General features: G+C 34.1%; 1 protein-coding gene across 3 annotated transcripts in view; it reads right to left on the minus strand.

Annotated features, from left to right (window-relative positions):
- Dnai4 (dynein axonemal intermediate chain 4) overlaps positions 1–20,077 on the minus strand; it is a 128,985-nt gene that overhangs the window by 19,136 nt on the left and 89,772 nt on the right. For all 3 annotated transcript variants that reach the window (XM_046451049.2, XM_058581577.1, XM_046451048.2), the window contains 4 exons: positions 9,694–9,780; positions 8,143–8,294; positions 2,774–2,931; positions 2,194–2,315 (listed from right to left, as the gene is read on the minus strand). In XM_046451049.2, the coding sequence (XP_046307005.1) occupies positions 2,194–2,315; positions 2,774–2,931; positions 8,143–8,294; positions 9,694–9,780 (519 nt within the window). The remainder of the gene's footprint in view (positions 1–2,193; positions 2,316–2,773; positions 2,932–8,142; positions 8,295–9,693; positions 9,781–20,077) is intronic.

Here is a 20,077-nt window from a genome sequence, read left to right on the forward strand (position 1 = left end):
ATGGGAGGTTGAGGTAGAAGAACTACCAGAGCTGATGGGTTGGAGACCAGCCTGGACAACATAACACAGTGAGATCCCCAGCTTGAAAAAGAAAAGCTGATGAATTTCTAGACAGATTGATCAGGAAAAAGAGAAGGAAGATGAAAATGAAAATATAACATGTTAGAATTTGTAGGGTAATCAGAAAATTACTAATATTAGGAATTAGTTGGCATTACTACATATTCTTCAGTTATTAGAGACCAAGGAAATATTATTATGCCAATAAATAAATAGGCAAATTCCTTAAAACACACACATTCCTAAAAGTCACTCAGGAAGAAACAGATAACCATAACAATTAAAATTTTGAATTTATAATTTAAAATTTCCCTATAAAGAAACTTCCAGGCCCACATGACTGATTAATGCAATAAAATATAATAAAGAAATTATGCTATTTTATGCTAAACCTTTTTTAAAAAAGAATTCTGTGGGGCCAGTATTACCGTGATATCAAAATCAAACACATAAAAAGAAAACTTCATATCCATTTTTTTTTACAAAGATACAAAAACTTCACAACAAATTTTAGCATATTGAATCAAACAGTATATTTAAAGGGTTATAAGTCATGATCAACTGGGTTTTATTCCAGGAATAAACATTCAAAAACAATAATTAATGTAATTCATCATATTAACAAGCTTAAGAAGAAAAAAATTTATATATTAACATCTGAATAGAAACAGAAAAAGCATTTATCAAAATCCAAACTAGTAATTCTTCATAAAAATTCCCCACAAACTAGTAATGTAATGGAAATTCTACAACATGATTAACTGCATCTATAAAAAGCCTTCAGTAAGTTTTATACTTTAACAGTAAAGGACTCAATGCTTTTCCCCTAAGATCAGGAATAAGACAAGATTGTGTCTGTTTTCCTCACCTCTATTCATTATTGTATCGGGAGGTTCTAACCAGTGTAATCACGCAAGAAAACAGAAATAAAAGGCAACAAGATTAGAAAGGAAGAAGAAAGACTGTCTTTATTTTCAGACCACATGATCATCTGGAATCCCTTAGCAAATGGCATTTCTAACACACTAGACTAGGGTCTCTCATCCCAGCACTATTTACATTCTGGGTCAGATAATTTTTTGTTTGGGTAGTTGCTGGTAAACAGGAGGAGGCTGGTTATTGGTACATTGTAGGATATTTAGCAGCATCCCTGTTCTCTGCCCACTAGATGCCAGTAATTCTTCTTTACCTTCACCCCACTCAGCAAGCTTTAACCACTAAAAATTTGTCCAGACAATGACAAAAGTCCCCTGGAGGAAAAATCCCCCTCTCCTTGCTCATGTTGAGAATTACTGTTCTAGAGTCAAAATGAAGGTGTATTACAGGATTTGTGAATGAAGTCAGTAAGAAGATGGCTACAGTATAAAAGTGAAAAATAAAAAAGGCCTGAACTATATTCACAATAGTAGCCTTGATCTGGAAAAGAAGGGACAGTAAGATTTAAATATTGTTTGAACAATAGGGTAGAATAGAGAAGGAGCTCAATTTTTGTTTGCATAGTGAAGTAGAGGTGTTACTAAAAAGATGATCATATTACATGTAACAGAAAACATGGGATTTGTTTTCTGAGAAATCAAAAGTGTCTGCATTTTCTGATCCCTAAGTACTTACAAATAAGAAGAATTGAAAAAAAAAAAGAACTTTATTAACTATGCTCTGATTTGTCTCTGGTCTTGACAGACATGAATTCAAGAAATCTTCCTAATTCCCCAGTCCTGAAAGTGGTTACTCCCACTGAAATGCAGAGCACTATATAGATTTGGGTTGCATAAGCATAACAGAGTAGCAGAATGGCCAATAGGGGCAAGATAGGACATTGTTAATCACACACTAGTAAAGAGAATCCTTCCATAGTTTCTCAGAAATGCACACCTTTCCTCTATCTGGAAAAGGAGGTAAGGGGCATAGTATATATAGCCAACTAGACTATATATATATAGCCAACTAGACTATGCCATTCCACCTAGGGTTGACAGCTATATCCATGTTTATTTTTTCATTTTTTAATTTTTTCATGTACAAAGCACAATATTTATTAGCATGTCAACATTTTGTCTTATTTTATATCTTAATATATTTCAATTTTTGGAAATTGTTATATGCAATAGTCAACAATGGGTTGAAACAATTCACCTTGGGATGAAAAGCAAAACACATTCCAGGAGCCTGTCGAGATATCAAAGCTTCACCTTTCTTCTCTTTTTCCCCTCCTTTCTTGTTGATGCCACCAGTAGTTCGTCTCAATCTCATCAAGTCTTTATTTAAGGAAAAAATATAATTTGTCATTAATCACATGAAAAATAGTTCAAGCATCATGTGTATCTTCTCCACAATATTATTTCTGTCATCTTTTGCATGTGATTAGGGTAAAAATAGCAGAAATTAGAACAATGAGCAAATACAGTTTTATTATTACTAGTTCATTAGGATATTTTAATTCCATACATTTCAAAACAAAGATAATGCAATGTTTATACCTTAATATATTTCAAAATATATTAATATATACATATATTTATATATGAATCACATATATGTATATATTATATATAACACATACTATTTATATACTATATTATGCTAAAAATATATGTGTATTTTATATATATATATATATATATATATATATAAAATACACATATATTTTTAGCATATATATATATATAGTATATATATATATCATTATATATTATTATATATAAATATATATTACCATGACAGTCCAATCCTTTTCGTATAACCCATTTGGAGATTCTTCCATCTGCTGATATAGAAACTAGGATTTCTCTTTTGTCATCACCTGTTGTTCCTCGATCTTGTTCTATCCACTGTAGTTGCCATACAGGTCCCAAATGTTTTCGAGGTGACTCACTAAAACAGGAAAATGTCAAATATAGACTCATCATCATCATTTTTAAAAAAATTATAACTAATTTATGAATGTAATGCAAAAACAGCATGTAATATCAGCAAATGAGCTATAGACATTCATCAACATCCAATGAGATTTATTTTGAGAGCTTCAAGGTAGGATAAGGTAGTAGGATAAGTTAGTCTTGTAAAGATTTTTTTTATCTATGTGTATTAATGGTACAGGATAACAGATTTATTGTAGCCTAATCTTACATGCATATAACACAATTTGGTCAATTTCACTCCCCAAATACTCTCCTGACCCTCTTTTCCTCTTTCCCCTTGGTGTGCATCATCCATCATAAAGGTTGCACTTCTACTATCATAATGTTCTTTCTCTCTTTTTCCTCCTCCTTCCTTCCCATAGGAGAGAAAACATGATACTTTTCTGAGCTTGACTTATTTTGTCAACTTTATGGTCTCAAATTCTGTCCATTTTTCCATAAATGGCATAATTTTGTTCTTTGTGTGAGAAAAATACTTCCTTCTGTATAGATACCACATTGTATCATTCATCCATTGACAGGCACCTTAGCTGATTCCATGGCTTAGCTTTTGTGAATTGTGCTGTGATAAACTCAGGTATGCAGGTGTCTCTATAGTGTGCCAACTTTAATTCCTTCAATTGTATACCCAGGACTGGTACAGCTAAATCTCCTGGTAGTTCTATTTTTCAGTTTCTTGAGGAAACTATTTTCCATAGTAACTGTACTAATTTACATCCCCATGGACAGTGTGTGAGGGATCCTTTTTCCTCACACCCTCACCAGCGTCTAATAATATTTGAATTCTTGATGATTGATTGCCGTTTTCGCTGGGGCCAGATGAAATTGTATTATTTACTTCTATAGTTTCCTTATTTAGTTTTTGTTTGGAAGCTCTATCCAGTAGTGAGAGAGGTGGGTTAAAGTCACCCAGTATTATTATATTGTGGTGTATCTGACTCTTGAAATTGAGAAGAGTCTGTTTGATGTACATAGATGCTCCACTGTTTGGGGCTTAAATATTAATATGTCCTGCTTATATATATTCCTTTTAAGATGTATGAAATGTCCTTATTTGTCTCTTCTGATTAACTTTGGTTTATCTGAGATGAGAATCAAAAACCCTGATTGTTCAGGCAGTCCATATGAGTGATAAGTTTTTTTCCCATCCTTTCACCTCAGCCTGTGCATCCACTCAGCCCATGAGGGGAGTCTCTTGAAGGCAGCATATTTTTTTGTCTTGCTTTTTAATCCAATCTGCCAATCTATGTGTTTTGATGATGAGTTTAGGCTGTTCACATTCAAGATTATTATTGAGATATGATTTGTATTCCCTGTCATTTTGATTTATTTCTGTTTTTTGGATTTATCTTAGTTTCTCATTTGGTTGAATGTCCCTTTAGTGTAAATCCTCCCTTTGCTGGTTTTCACTTTTTTTTTTTTTTCCAATTCATTCTCATGGAATATTTTGTCAATAATACTCTGTAGTGTAGGCTTTCTAGTTGTGAATTCTTTTAATTTTTGTTGATCATGGAAGGTTTTAATTTCATCTTCAAATCTGAAACTTAATTTTGCTGGATATAAAATTCTTGGTTGGTATCCATTTTCTTTCAAAGCTTGAAAAATATTATTCCAGGACCTCCTAGCTTTGAGGGTCTGGGTTGAGAAATCAGATGAGATCCAAATTGGTTTTCCCCATAAGTAATTTGATTTTTTTCTCTCACAGCCTTTAATATTTTATCTTTATTCTCTGTTAGTCATTCTCATTATAATGTGTCTTGGTGTGGATCTGCTGTAATTTTGTACACTTGGGGTCTTGTAAGCCTCTTGTATTTGATTTTCCATTCCATTCTTTGGGAAATTTTCAGCTATTATATCATTGAGAAGAGTGTGCATTGTTTGGTTTGTATCTCTGCTCCTTCATCTACTCCGATGATTCTTAAATTTGGTCTTTTCATTTATCCCATAATTCTTGGATGTTCTGTTCATGGTATCTTACCATCTTCTCTGCATGGTGAACTCTACTTTCAAGATTATATATTTTGTCTTCATCGTCTGAGGTTCTGTCTTCCAAGTAGTCCAGTCTGTTGGTGAGGCTTTCTATTTAATTTATAATTTGGTTTACTGATTCCTTCATTTAGAGGATTTCTGCTTGTTTTTTTTTTTTTCACAATCTCTAACCCTTTATTGAAATGGCCTTTCACTTCCTGTATTTTTTCTTTGATTTCACTCATTATACTATCCTTTACTTCACATATCAGTTTAACTATGTACAATCTGAAATCCTTCTTGGACATTTCTTCTACTATGTTATCAGTGGCTTCTGTTGTTGAAACATCTTGATTTGTTTGGGGCACTTTATTCCCTTGTGTTTTCATGTTGTTAGTGTGTTTTCCCAACTAGAAGTACGGAGGCAGCATAAATTCTACCCTGTAGAACTATAGTGTCCGTAAAGGTTTCCAGCACTTCGCTTTTAGTGGTGAGAACAATATCAACAGAACCCAGTCTACACGATATACAGCCTTAATCTTAATAGCTCCCACTAAGGTGTCTACTGCTTTCTTGTATTAAACCAAAATGATAGAGTTCAGTATCTATCTACAGTACAAACAGAAAATTTGTTAAAATGGTTTACAATTTCAAATGCTGGATGAGAGAACAGAGGTAGTATGCGATATTCGTGAGGGAGGTAGAAAAAATCTAGAAGTAAAAATTCACAGGAAGAGTGCAAGAGGAGCTGACAGAGATTGGAGAAAATTTGGAAAGAAAATCCAAGAAAATAGACAAGAGAGAGGAAGAATATGAACACAGAGAAAAAATTAAAGACATTAGAATACAACAAAAATGCAAAACACCATTCTTATATCATTATCCTCCACACACTGATGCATAAAAAACATCCTGTTCCAAATATGGTAGAGAGATTAGCAAATCAAAAAATAAAATAAAATAAATCTTTCTGGAAAGTCGAACTGTCTCTGTCAGTGTTCAACAGTTTCTCAGCCCTGTCTCTGACATCTTTCAGGATTACCAAACCCAGATCAGCTCTTATAAACCCAGTCTCTATCCCACCCATCTGGGCTTCAGATACCTCAGGCTCAGCCATGCTGCAGTCCCAAGATCTCAATGCTGCTCCTACTGCAGAGAGACCACTAGGGATACACTCATGCAAAGGAGCAACTCCAAGATGGAGCAGCAAGACAAGGGCCACCAGTACTCTCAGCAGGAAGATCCCAGGCTCCTCAAACCCACAGGCATCCCCGCTCTAGACCTGCGGTCCTGGTTGGAGTCCCCAGTCAGAGGACCTGTTGGCACCTGGGCCTCAGGCCCTGGCTGGTGTCCCCAAATGGGTGCAGCCACATGCAACCAAACCTGGAGTCTCCTCCAAAGCAGTCCTCTAGGCCATGGTAGCAGTGATAGTGGCAGTGGTTGTTGGAAGCTATCAAGTCAAAAGCAGTGGTGGCTACAGCTGCAACTGCTGCTGTGGGGACAGCATCACCAGGCGATATCTGGGGGTCAGCAGCAGTGTTGGCTTCAGTTGCATCTGGGGCAACGGTGTCTTCTGTGGAAGCAGTATCCAGAAAGAAAACCTCCAGGCAACCTCAGGCTGGCAGTAGCAGAATCAGAGGCAGCAGCAATGTCTGTAGTGGTACAGGTGGAAGTTGATTGACAGAAGATTTCCAGTTCAGCGGCAGAGACCCTGGAGGTAGCGATGGAAGTAGTGTCTGAGGTAACTGAGCCAACCAAGGCTGTGCCCAGAGAAGAGACCTTCTGGAATGGCAGCAGTGTCTGTGGGGCAGCAGCGTCTGCGGCAGTGGCCCATCATCATCATCTTTTAAAGGCCTTCAAGTGTAAGTGATAAGAGCAGCTCCCTAGAGTATTGTGACCTACTTATATAATGATGTTTTTATTGTATTTCGAAAAATAGGAAAGAATCAATTTGCCCTAATATGCACTAATGTTTTTCAGGAAGGAAAATTTTACTGGCCTATAATTATATTAGCTATCCCTTAACAGGAATACAAAAGCAAAGATTGTATTTTATTACTCCATACATTAGCTCCTTCTCAGTTTAGTTGTGTAAATTCTGACTTTTACTTTATTTTAGACACATTGACTATAAGTGTCTTAATTTTTATAAACTATTTTTCATAGCTTAAATCAATTAGTCATTTAAATAATTTTCAAGTAAATAATTCTTGCAATATTTTGCTTTCTTGCTATGTTTCAAGATTGCCCACTGTGGTTCTCTTTATGGTTGATACCTGATTGTTTCTACAAAATTAAAATCACATTTCAGATTACTGACTTCTATCAGAGTAATGGGGTGCTCTATTCCTAGTACTTATTCCCTTGATTTAGTTATATAAACCTCCCAATACAACAGTTTGGAACTTTTTAAAAATCAAAAGTGCCTTTTGAACATTTGTAAAAATTATTGATCCTATTCCCAGACACAAGCATAAAGTTCCATTCTTACAAAATTATAAAAATAATTTCAAAGTTAAGGTTCAAAACCTTTGCTTTAATGACGATTTCCCATTCTAACTAAGTTATTCAAACATTATTACAAGTATACCACTCCATTTTTAGGTTGCACTTGTCTAGTAAAAAAACCTAACCAATTTGATAAATTTTCATCTTTAACTTTCTCATTTTTTCAACATAACTCACTCATTCATCATTCATTTACTTTCTGCTGTTACATGCCTGATATTCTGTGACATACTGAGACTACAAAGGTAAGACTCAATCCTTACTATTGAGGAGTTTATACATAATCTTGGGAAGTCTATCTGTCTATCTATCTATCTATCTATCAATCTATTTACAAATAATGTGTATGCAGTGTGACAAGGGCCATAATGAAGATATGTATAGTACACACAGAAGGGAAGAATGAGAAGCCTTCCTGGAGAAGATGGCCTGAAGCAATTGTTTCAGAATAACAATAAATTGTTAGGCTGAAATAAATTTGTTGGTGAGGTGGGAAAGAAAAAGATGAAGGAGATAATTGAATTAGGAAACAGAAATACAGATGGAGAGTATGAAGAAGTATTACATGTTTCAGAAATAACAGTAGAAATTTCAATAACACAAATATTCACTTAAAACTAAATAACATTAGAGTAAGTCTTCCTGAAAAAGTTTGTATTGTATATTTACCTAATTCTTATATTCTCACCTACTATCCAGAATTGGAACATCCGTGTTGCTCTGTACATTATAAACTGCAATTGTACCATTGTGATAGCCAACTGCTAGCAGGTTAGGTGTTCCAATTGAAAAATCCACAGCAGTAACTCCATATGGACTCTGATAAATGCGTTCTGGCCACTGAATAAAGAAATAATTATATTTTAAACTTGTTTTCGTAGATGATAGATAGTAAGGCAAGATATGAAAGTGGCTGAGACTAATCTGGTGGCAGTAGGGAGGTGAAAAAAAATCAGTTCACATTCAGTTACTCCTGTCTTCCTAACTCTATTATAGATAAAAATAAAATAGTTTTATTTTTATCAAAGTTGAATCAATCGTACTTGATATCTTTAATAAATGTGTCACTGGATTCTATAATACTATAGTATTTTGGTATTCTTTCAGCAGGATTACTATGAGCATCACATATCTACCTTCTTATGGAAACAAATAATGGGTAACAAATCATCTAGCATATATTTCTATATTCCAGTATTTATTTTAGACCTGTGTGACCTATTATATCTAACATAGAAAAATACATCAAAACATTCTAATTTGCTCTGCTGTACAAGTCCATCCAGTGTAATCTAAATTCTTTCCTCTTTCTAACCACACATGTGGAAAAGAAGACAAGTTACTGATAAATTCTCTGTGGATCCTTCCATATGTAGAACAATTTGCTTTTTTCTTTTATGCTATATAAACTTAGTGTCCTGACAGATTGGGGTTATTTAGAAAAAACTAACCACTTTTTATATACTCTTTAAACACTTCTCTAATTTTCCACTCTGCATTTCAGTTGCTTTTTATTTATTTTGTACTGGGGATTGAATACAGGGTACTCTACTACAGAGCTACTGAGATACTCACATTTTCATTTTCTTATTTTGAGACAGAGTATTGCTAAATTGCTAAAACTGGCCTTAAACTTGCAATCTCCTGTCTCATCCTCCTGAATAAATGGGATTACAAATGTGTGCCACCTCTCCCAGTTTAGATTTCAGTTTGGAATTAAAACTAAAGTAACAGACTGACTAGGCCTTTTTAGAAAAACAGATTACCATGATTCTTACTTATTCTCTTTTAAAATTAATGACAATAAGAAAGTCAACTTATTTTATATCTATTGAGGATAGCAGAGGTCATGTGATAAAGACCGATTCATAATGTTAAGAAACAATCAAGTCTAAAAAGAAATGTTTAATTTTTAAAGAATTTTCATTTGTATATTCATTCTTCTTTATAATTAGCTGTGATTATATAATTAATACTGGTTCAATTCTGCATCATCAGATCTAATAGCATATATAAGATGCTCAATAAATACTTATTAAATGAATTCATGAATGAACTTCCTTTACCCTATATAATCAAAAACATATTTTAATTATTATAGAGATAAACCAATGAAAATGAAGAAAAAAAATCCTAACAAAATTTTCTGAAATTTATTTATTATATAAACTATAAACTTTATGAGAATTTTGTCAACATTTAAATAATTAAACATGATTATTATTTCTGTTTGGGTTACCATGGGATTCTTTATTGACCAGCAGCAAGCCAATCCTCTATTTTGCTCTCGAAATCCAAAGTGCCCATAGCCCACAGCCAAAAGGTCCTAAAAAACAAATAAAAAATAGATTTAAAATAAAAGAAGACAGGGTAGGAATGTAGCTTAGTGATAGAGCACTTGCCTAGCATATGTGAGGCTCTGCGCTCAATACCTAGCCCAGCAAAAAATAAAAATAAAAATTAAAAATTACAAAAATATTTGGAAATATATAAAAATATCTATTAATTAACTATCTTAAACAATGCTGGCAAAACTTTTTGATTGCAGAAAAAATACCAGTAGAACATCTGTTTTCACCCTGTCCCTCCATTTTCCTAAGTAAATAAAATCAATCAGTATAATCCTCATTTTTGGGCTAAAGAATAAATATCTTCAAAGAACTAATTGGTAAGTTCAGTGGTGCAATCAGTACTTAAAAGAACTCATTGCTAACAAGTTCTCTTACATATTGACATAATCTTCCCAAGACTGTTAAAGACATTTGTGTTAAAGGCAGATGCTATGGAATGAATGTTTCCCCCACAAAATTCATATATTGAAGCCTTAACTTCCAATAAAATTGACTTTGAAGATCAGGCTTTTTTGAAGGCATCAGAGCTCTGTCTTTTCCACGTAAGGATACACTGAGAAGGAGGTTGGAAGAGATTCACTGGGAATAAAATCAGCCAACACTCTGATCTTAGACTTCCAGACTACAGAACTGAGAGAAAATAAATTACTGTTGTTTAAGATGCATAGTTTATGGCATTTTGTTATGGCAGTCCAAGCTGACTAATATGGCAGGTCAGTTCAAAAATGCATATGTAAATAAATATGGACAAAAGTCCAATGACTGACCAAACCCAGATAATCAGAATAACTTGATTTTTAAAATATTATATTTTCTGGTTACCACCCAACTTTAAAAACCAATGTCATCTCTCCACAATTCCCTCTGCTTTAAGACTGTCTTCAGAATTACCCTTTCATCAGACATTAATAAACCCCTTGTCATCTCTTTGAGATTCTACATAGGCACTACTCTAAGAAGCATTCTCAGTACCAAAGAGACTCTCTTTCGTACTCCCACAGTATTATTTATTTTTTTTAACCAAAGCATATGGAAAAGTATTCTATGGGGCACACTCTATGTGTAACTCAATTACTGCTGCACCTTAACAGATTGCCAGCAGAGTGACTGTCTAATAAACTTCTGCAGAATAAATTAATAAATATTATATGCCATATAATGTACCATATCTAATATATTTCTTTTTAGTTTCATTCAAAACAATTTAATTTAATCCCAATAGCAATGAATTAATTTTTAAAATGCAAGATTATTCACTTACTGAAAATGTTTCATACATCTTTATTAAAGACTGCTATTATAGTAGTAAATCCCATTTATTTATAAGATGTCCCAAAATGTGGTTTTTTGAAGACAAATCTGTAGCAAGCCTACTTTATTTTATTAAAAATAATAAACATAATAAAATGATGTGTCATTTAGGTTTCAATACAAATAATTATACATAAATGACAACTATTACATTTGCACACATAACCTGATAAAATGTGTTAATGAAGTAATAAGACTAATTCTTCTTTTATTTTCAATTTGTTCATTTCAGTTACACATGACAGTAGAATGCATTTTCACATATCATACATACATGGAGTATATCTTCCCATTCCTGTGGTTGTACATGATGTGGAGTTACACTGTTCACGTATTCATATACAAACACAGGAAAGTTATGTCTGATTCATTCTGTTGTTTTTAATCTGCCCTTCCTTCCCACCATTCACCCCTGTCCAATCCAGTAACCCCCTTTCTTCCCTTCCTCACTGCCTATTATGAGTCAGCATCTGCATATCAGAGAGAACATTTGGCCTTAGCATGATAGTATCCAGTTACATCCATTTATTGGCAAATTCCATAATTTCATTGTTTTTTATGGTTGAGTAATATTTCATTGTGTGTATATACCACATTTTCTTTATCCATTCATCTATTAAAGGGCACCTAGGTTGATTCCATAATTTAGCTATTGTGAATTGAGCTGCAATGAACACTGATGTGGCCACATCGCTACAGTATGCTGATTTTGAATCCTTTGAATATATGTCAAGGAGTGGGATAATTGTGTCAAATAGTGGTTTCATTCCAAGTTTTCTGAGCAATCTCCATACTGCTTTCTAGAGTGGTTTCACCAATTTGCATTCCCACCAGCAATATATGGGTGACCTTTTTTCACCACATCTTCACCAGCATTTATTGTTACTTGTATTCTTGATAATTGCCATTCTGATTGGGATGAAATGAAATCTCAGTGTCGTTTTAATTTGCATTTTTCTAATTGCTAGTGATGTTGAAAATCTTTTTCATATATTTGTGGACTGATTATATTTGTTCTACTGTGAAGTGCCTGTTCAGTTCTTTAGCCCATTTACTGACTGGGTTATTTGTTTTTTTGGTGTTAAGATTTTTGAGTTCTTCATGTATCCTGGAGATTAATACTCTACCTGAGGTGCAGGTGGCAAAGATTTTCTCCCATTGTGTAGGCTCTCTCTTCATGTCCTGATTGTTTCCTTTACTTGAAGAAACTTTTTAGTCTGACACCATCTCATTGATTCTTGATTTTATTTCTTGCACTTCAAGAGTCTTATTGAGGAAGTTGGTTCCTAAGCAGATATGACAGAGTTGGGCCTACTTTTTCTTCTAGAAGGCACAGGGTCTCTTTTCTAATGTGTAGGTCCATGAGGCATGTTGTTTTGTGCAGGGTGAGAAATAGAGGTCTAATTTCATTTTATTACAAATGTATTTCCAGATTTCCCAGCACCATTTGTTGAAGAGGCTATCTATTCTTCAATGCATATTTATGGACCCTTTGTTTAGTATGAGATAACTGTATTTATGTGGATTTCTCTCTGTGTTTTCTGTTCTGTACTATAGTCTTCATGTCTGTTTTAGTGCCAATACCATGCTGTTTTTGTTACTATATGTTTGTAGTATAATTTAAGGTCTGGTATTATAAAGCCTCCTACTTCACTTCTCTTGCAAAGCATAACTTTGGCTATTCTGGGCCTCTTATTTTCTCCAAATGAATTTCATGACTGTTTTTCTATTTCTATGAAAAACATCATCAGTACCTGAATAGGAATTGCTGTGAATTAGTATAGCACTTTTGGTAGTATGGCCATTTTATTTATTTTTTATTGGTTGTTCAAAACATTACAAAGCTCTTGACATATCATATTTCATACATTTGATTCAAGTGGGTTATGAACTCCCATCTTTACCCCGTACACAGATTGCAGAATCACATCGGTTACACATCCACGTTTTTACATATTGCCATACTAGTGACTGTTGTATTCTGCTATCTTTCCTATCCTCTACTATCCCCCCTCCCCTCCCCTCCCATCTTCTCTCTCTACCCCATCTACTGTAATTCATTTCTCTCCCTTGTTTTTTTTTCCCTTTCCCCTCACATCCTCTTATATGTAATTTTGTATAACAATGAGGGTCTCCTTCCATTTCCATACAATTTCCCTTCTCTCTCCCTTTCCCTCCCACCTCTCGTCCCTGTTTAATGTTAATCTTTTTCTCATGCTCTTCCTCCCTGCTCTGTTTTTAGTTGCTCTCCTTATATCAAAGATGACATTTGGCATTTGTTTTTAGGGATTGGCTAGCTTCACTTAGCATAATCTGCTCTAATGAGTATGGCCATTTTAACAATATTAATTCTGCCTAACCAAGAGCATGGGAGATATTTCCATCTTCTTAGGTCTTCTTCAATTTCTTTCTTTAGCATTCTCTAGTTTTCATTGTAGAGGTCTTATACCTCTTTTGTAATTTTGATTCCCAAATATTTTATTTTCTTTCAGGCTATTGTCAATGGACTAGTTTTCCTAATTTCTTTTTCAGTAGATTCATCATTGATGTATAGGAAAGCAATTCATTTATGGGTGTGAATTTTATATCCTGCTACTTTGCTAAATTAATTTATGAGATCTATAAGTTTTCTGGGGCAATTTTTTTTGGGGGGGGGAGTTGTTCTAAAAATAAGCATGTTGTCACTAAATAGGGATAGTTTAACTCTTCTTTTCCTATTTGTATCCCTTTTATTTCTTCTCTCTAATTGCTCTGGTTAGAGTTTCAAGGAATATATTGAGTAGAAGAGGGCATCCCTGCCTTGTTTCAGTTTTTAGAGGGAACACTTTCAATTTTTCTCCATTTAGAATGACATTTGCTTTGTTTTACCATATATAGCTTTTACAATGTTGAGATATGTTCCTAATTTTTCTAGTGTTTTGAAAACAAGTGGATGCTGTATATTGTCCAATGCTTTTTTCAGCATCTACTAAGAAAATCATGTGATTCTTGTCTTTTAAGTCTATTGATGTGATGAATTACATTCATTGATTTCTGTATGTTGAACCAACTTTTCATCCCTTGGATGAACCCCACTTGATCATGGTGCACTATCTTTTAAATATGTTTTTGTATAAAATTTATCAGTATTTTATTAAGAATTTTTGCATCTATGTTCACTATGGATACTGATGTGAAGTTATTTATCCTTGATGTGTCTTTGTCTGGTTTTGGTATTAGGGGGCTTCATAGAATGAGTTGGGAAAGGTTCCCTCCTTTTCTATTTCATAGAATAATTTGAGGAATGTTGGTGTAAATTCTTCTTTGAAGGTCTGGTAGAACTCAGTTGAGAATCCATGTGGTCCTGGGATTTTCAGTGTTGGTAGACTTTTGATGATGTCTTCAATTTCATTGCTTGCAATTTATCTGTTTAGATGTTCGATGTTCTCCTGATTCAATTTGGGTAGGTCACATGTCTACAGAAATTTATCAATGTCTCCAAGTTCTTATATTTTATTAGAATTTAAGTTTTCAAAACAAGTTCTGAATGTAGTCTGTATTTCAGTAGTGTCTGTTGTGTTATTTCCTTTTGTATCACAAATTTTAGTAATCTGAGTTTTCTATTTCTCTTTGTTAGCTTGGCTAAGGGTTTATTAATTTTATTCATTTTTTCAAAGAACAAACTTTTTGTTTTGTCTATTTTTTGGATTTTTTTGTTTTAATTTCATTGATTTCAGGTGTAGTTTTCATTACTTCCTGTCTTGTACTGCTTCTGGTATTTATTTGTTCTTCTTTTTCTACAGCTTCAAGATGTAATGTTAGGTTATTTATTTGTTGACTTTCTATTCTTTTAATGAATGAGCTCAATGCAATCAATTTTCTTCTTAGTATTGCCTTCATAGTGTTCCAGATTTTTGATATATTATATCACTATTCTCACCTCTAAGTATTTTTTAAATTTCATCCCTGATTTCTTCACATTTCCACTGGTCATTTAATAGTGTATTATTTAGTTTCCAGTTGTTAAGAGTAACTTTTATTTCTTATTTTATCATTCATTTCTAATTTCATTCCCTTATGATCTGACAAAATGCAGGTATTATCTCTATTTTGTTGCATTTGCTAAGAGTTGCTTTGGGACCTAAAGTATGATCTGTTTTAGAGAAGGATCTGTGTACTGCTGAGAAGAAAGTGTATTTGATTGTTGATGTATGAACTATTCTATGTTATGTCTATATAAATTATTGATTGTATTTTTTGGGGGGTACAGGGATAGAACAATTGAGGGACACTTGCCCAGTGAGCCACATTCCCACACCCTATTTTATATTTTATTTAGAGACATAGTCTCACTGAGTTGCTTAGTGTCTTGCTTTTGCTGAGGCTGGCTTTGAACTTGAGATCCTCCTGTCTCAGCCTCCCGGCTGCTGGAATTAAAGGCATGTGCCAACATACCCAGCATTGATTGTATTTTTTAGTTCTATAGTTTGTTTAGTTCTTGTTTGAAGGATCTATCCAGTGGTGAGCGAGGGGTATTGAAGTCACCCAGTATTTATGTGTTGTGATTTGTTTGATTCTTGAAATAGTGAAGGGTTTCTTTGATGTATATAGATGCTCCATTATTTGGGGCATAAATATTTAATATTGTTATGTCTTGTTGATGTAGAATTCCCTTGAACAGTATGAAATGTTCTTGTCAATCTTCAAATGTCCTTCTTCAAGCCAATTAACTTTGGTTTGATATCCACTTTATGAGGACAGAAATCCTTGATGTGAATAAGATCCATATGAATGATAGGATTGTTCCCATCCTTTTACCTTAAGTCTGTGGATGCTTTGAATACAAGTTGAGTCTTTTGTAGATAGCATATTGCTCATTTTTTTTTTAAATCCAATCTTCACTCCATGTCTTTGATCAGCATTTAGGCCATTTACATTCAATGTTATTATTGAGAAATAATTTTTATTCCCTGTTATTTTGATTTATTTCTGATTTTTAATTTGAATTAGTTTGTCCTTTGACTATTCTTCTAGAATAGTTCCTCCCAATGCCGGTTTCCCCTTTTTTCATTTCTTCTTCATGATATCTTATTGAGTATGTTTTGTACTGCAGGCTTTCCAGTTCTGAATTCAATTTTAACTAACTGTTGTTCATTATGGAAGGTTTTATTTCATCATTAATTCCAAAGCTTAGTTTTGCTGAGTATAATATTCTTGGCTGGCTTCCACGTTCTCCCAGACCTTGATATGTTATTCCAAGACTTCCTATCTTTGAGGGTCTGGGTTTAAAGATCAGTTGAGATCCAGACTGATTTCCCTCTAAATGTGATCTGTCATTTTTCTCTGGCAGCATTTAAAATTCTATCCTTATTCTGTATGTTAGGTATTTTCAAAGTAATGTGCCTTGGTGTGGGTCTGTATATTTGTATATTTGGGGTCATGTAAGCTTTCTGTATTTGATTTTCCATTTCATTCTTTAGATTTGGAAAATTTTTTGGTCTTATTTCAATGAAAAGATTGTACATTCCTTTTGTTTTTTTATCTCTGAGCTTTCCTCTATCCCAATTAATCTTAAATTTGGTCTTTTCAGTTTATTCCATATTACTTGAAGTTTTAATTTGGTTTATTGATTCCTTCATTTCAAAGATTTCTGTTTTTTTTTTCTCCAGAATGTCTCTTTCTTGAAGTGATCTTTCACTTCTAGTATTTTCTCTCTAATTTCACTCCTTATACCATCCTTTCTTTCACGTATCAGTTTAACTATGTAGATTCTAAACTCCCTCTCTGACATTTCTTCCACTGTGGTGCCAATGAATTCTGTTATTGGAGTATATTGGTTTGTTTGGGGCAATTTATTCCCTTGCTTTTTCATCTAACAGTATGAATCTAAGGCAGTAGAGTTTTTAACCCTGTGGATTAGAATGTCACTGAAGGTTTCCAGTACCTCACTGTTTAGGGGGAGTCAAATAACAGCAATAACCAATTCAAACAATATACTGCATTAAATCAAATAGTTCCTACTATGACATCCACAATGTTAATTATAATAATAAACAAATGATATGATCAGTTATTGCCTACAATAAAACAGCAAGTTTGCAAAATGGTTTACAATTTCAAATGTTGGACAGGGAGAGAAGAGAAGTGATATATAGGATGTGATGATTATGAGGGAGGAGAGAAAATAGAAGTAAAAAGATTAAAGAAAGAATGAAAGAGAATAACAGATTGGCTGATAGTGGAAGAAAATGAGAAAAAGAATCAAGGAAAACACATAAGAGAAAAATATAAAGTGAAGTGTTAAAATTAAAAATAAATCAAAATAACAGAATGTAAAACAAAACTAAGACATTACTAATCAAATATCCTAGTCCCCCAAAAATTTATTCATGAAAAATAACTGGCTTCAAAAATGCTAGAAATGAGAAAAAAATCAAGTATGAGTATGCATAAATATTCATGAAGCATTAAAGTCACAATTGAAAAGAGAAAAAGAATTTTTAAAAAATTCTTGATTATTAAAAAAGAACAAAATCATGTCATTTGCAGGTAAATGGATGACAATGGAGAAGATAATGCTAAGTGAAGTTAGCCAATCCCCCCAAAACAAATGCCAAATGTTTTCTCTGATATAAGGAGGTTGACTCATAGTGGAGTAGGGAGGGAGAGCATGGGAGGATTAGATTAATTCTAGATAGGGAAGAGGGGTGGAAGGGAAACGGAGGGGGCAGGAAATTAGCAAGGATGGTGCAATGTGATGGACATCATTATACAAAGTACATGTATGAAGACTTGAATTGGATGTCAACATACTTTGTGTTCAAACAGAGATATGAAAAATTGTGGTATATATGTGTATTAAGAATTGTAATGCAAAAAAGTACATGTTCAAAGGCATAAATTGGCGTGAACATACTTTATATATAGAGATATGAAAAACTGTGCTTTATATGTGTAATAAGAATTGTAATACATTCTACTGCTGTCGTGTATTTATATATAAAAAAATAAAATCAATAAAAAAATCTTGATGAAAAGTTAAAGAATTCTCAGCTTCTTTTCTTAGCGGGATATGGTGGGGTCTTCTGGAGCATGATACTTCACCCTGGGGACTGTTGGAGTGAGAGAGGTAAACCCATAGATGGAATTCCTGGAGGCAGGGTTTAGGCTTAGGTGGGCTCCAGGTTCTTCGCTGAATGCCAATTGGTCTGGATAGTTTAAATCAGTGCACCTCCAGTGCCCAGGACTTGCTGGTCCCTGTCGAAAGACTGGATCCCAGGGATCTCCCTAGGTTTCACTCATGTCATGGAGGAGCTAATTCTGAATTCCTTATATCACCCGTGGACCCCTTGTTTCCTGGTCTTGGGTTCAGTCTTCAAACTCAATTTATCCTGCCTCCACCCTTCCAATTCCTGGCCAGATATGTCTCTCCAAGAAGGTCCTACAAACCATCAGATTGGAGGGGGAGGGATAGAGCCAGGTGGATTTCCACAACCATTTGTCCTCTATATAAACCTCTCTCCATGTCTGATTTTCTCCTGGTAAGTTAAGCACACTCTTTGTTGTGTAATGTTTGCTTACTGGACCTGTATTTCAGGCGAAACTCAGGTTTGCAAGAAATTGGCTCTTTTAGTTGCCAGTATCCATGCATGTGCTGCAAAATTATTCCTTCCTTTGTCCTCTGCATGCCGTGTGGAGAGATGGTGGTTTCTTTCCCCCACAAGGATATTATGCACTGCGCCTTTCAGTTTAAGACAATTTCCTTGATCTCTAAATGCTCCATACCTAGACATGCCTCAGGTCTCCTAAAAGTGCAGGTTCCTATAATTGCCTTATCCCTCCACTTTGCTCATGGAGGGACCACTGTGGATAATGCTTGCTGCTTGGTCATGGCAGTGGCTGAGCTGCTGGGGATTTCTTCCTTATTTTGTTATATCCAACCTCTTGAGTCCCCTATCTGCTTTGAATGTCTAGTTTTAAATTCCAGTGAAGTCCACCACCCGGCTTTTTTGTTCACCCACCTTGATGAGAAGCTGCCTTTCTGCTTTTTTGGTTTCACCTCATGGAACACCTAGGAATGCGAACTCCTTTATTCCGCTATCTTGAAAACCACCATAAGGCACAATTCAGGATAGCTAACTGTGGAATCAACCTAGTGCCCTTCAATAGATGAATAGATAAAAAAAAAATGTGGCATATATAGACAATAGAGTATTAATCAGCAATAAAAGAGAATAAAATCATGGCATTTGCAGGTAAATGGATAGAGTTGGAAGAGATAATGCTAAGTGAAGTTAGCCAAAAAACCAAATGCTAAATGTTTTCTCTGATATAAGGAGAATGATTCATAGTGGGGTAGGGAGAGGAAGCATGGGGAGGAATAGATGAACGATAGATAGGGCAGAGGGGTGGGAGAGGAAAAGAGGGGGCATGGGGTTAGAAATGATAGTAAAATGTGATGGACATTATTATCCAAAGTACATCGATGAAGACATGAATTAATGTCAATATACTTTGTATACAACCAGAGATATGAAAAATTGTGCTCTATATGTGTAATAAGAATTGTAATGCATTCCACTGTCATATATAAATAAACAAATTAATTTAAAAAAGCAAACCATCATAAGGCTAATTCTTAAATATATGTAATACAATGTAATTCTAAAAAAATAGTTTTGACCACTTTAAAAACACACTATTTATCTCAAAGATAGTGTTATTCTCCAAAAGGTTTCTGAAATTGCTAAATTCCAAAATTTAGATTTAGAAATGGGAAATGTCTTCAGAATAAGTTTATAAACTCCAGGAGGAAATTGGCTTTGTTATTCTATAATTATTTCTTCTTTACAAGCAAACATACCATTTCTGAGCTTGATTCAGCTTTTTGTTTGTTTGTATTAAAAGGATTTTTGGCAGTGCAATAGTTAAGGGTGAGAACTTGGTGCCAGGTTATCTGTTTAGATTGACTGTTTCATTTAA

The sequence above is a fragment of the Marmota monax genome, unplaced genomic scaffold, assembly GCF_021218885.2.
Source record: "Marmota monax isolate L192 unplaced genomic scaffold, Marmota_monax_Labrador192_F-V1.1 WCK01_AAM20220418_F8-fsc00023, whole genome shotgun sequence".
Taxonomy (NCBI): domain Eukaryota; kingdom Metazoa; phylum Chordata; class Mammalia; order Rodentia; family Sciuridae; genus Marmota; species Marmota monax.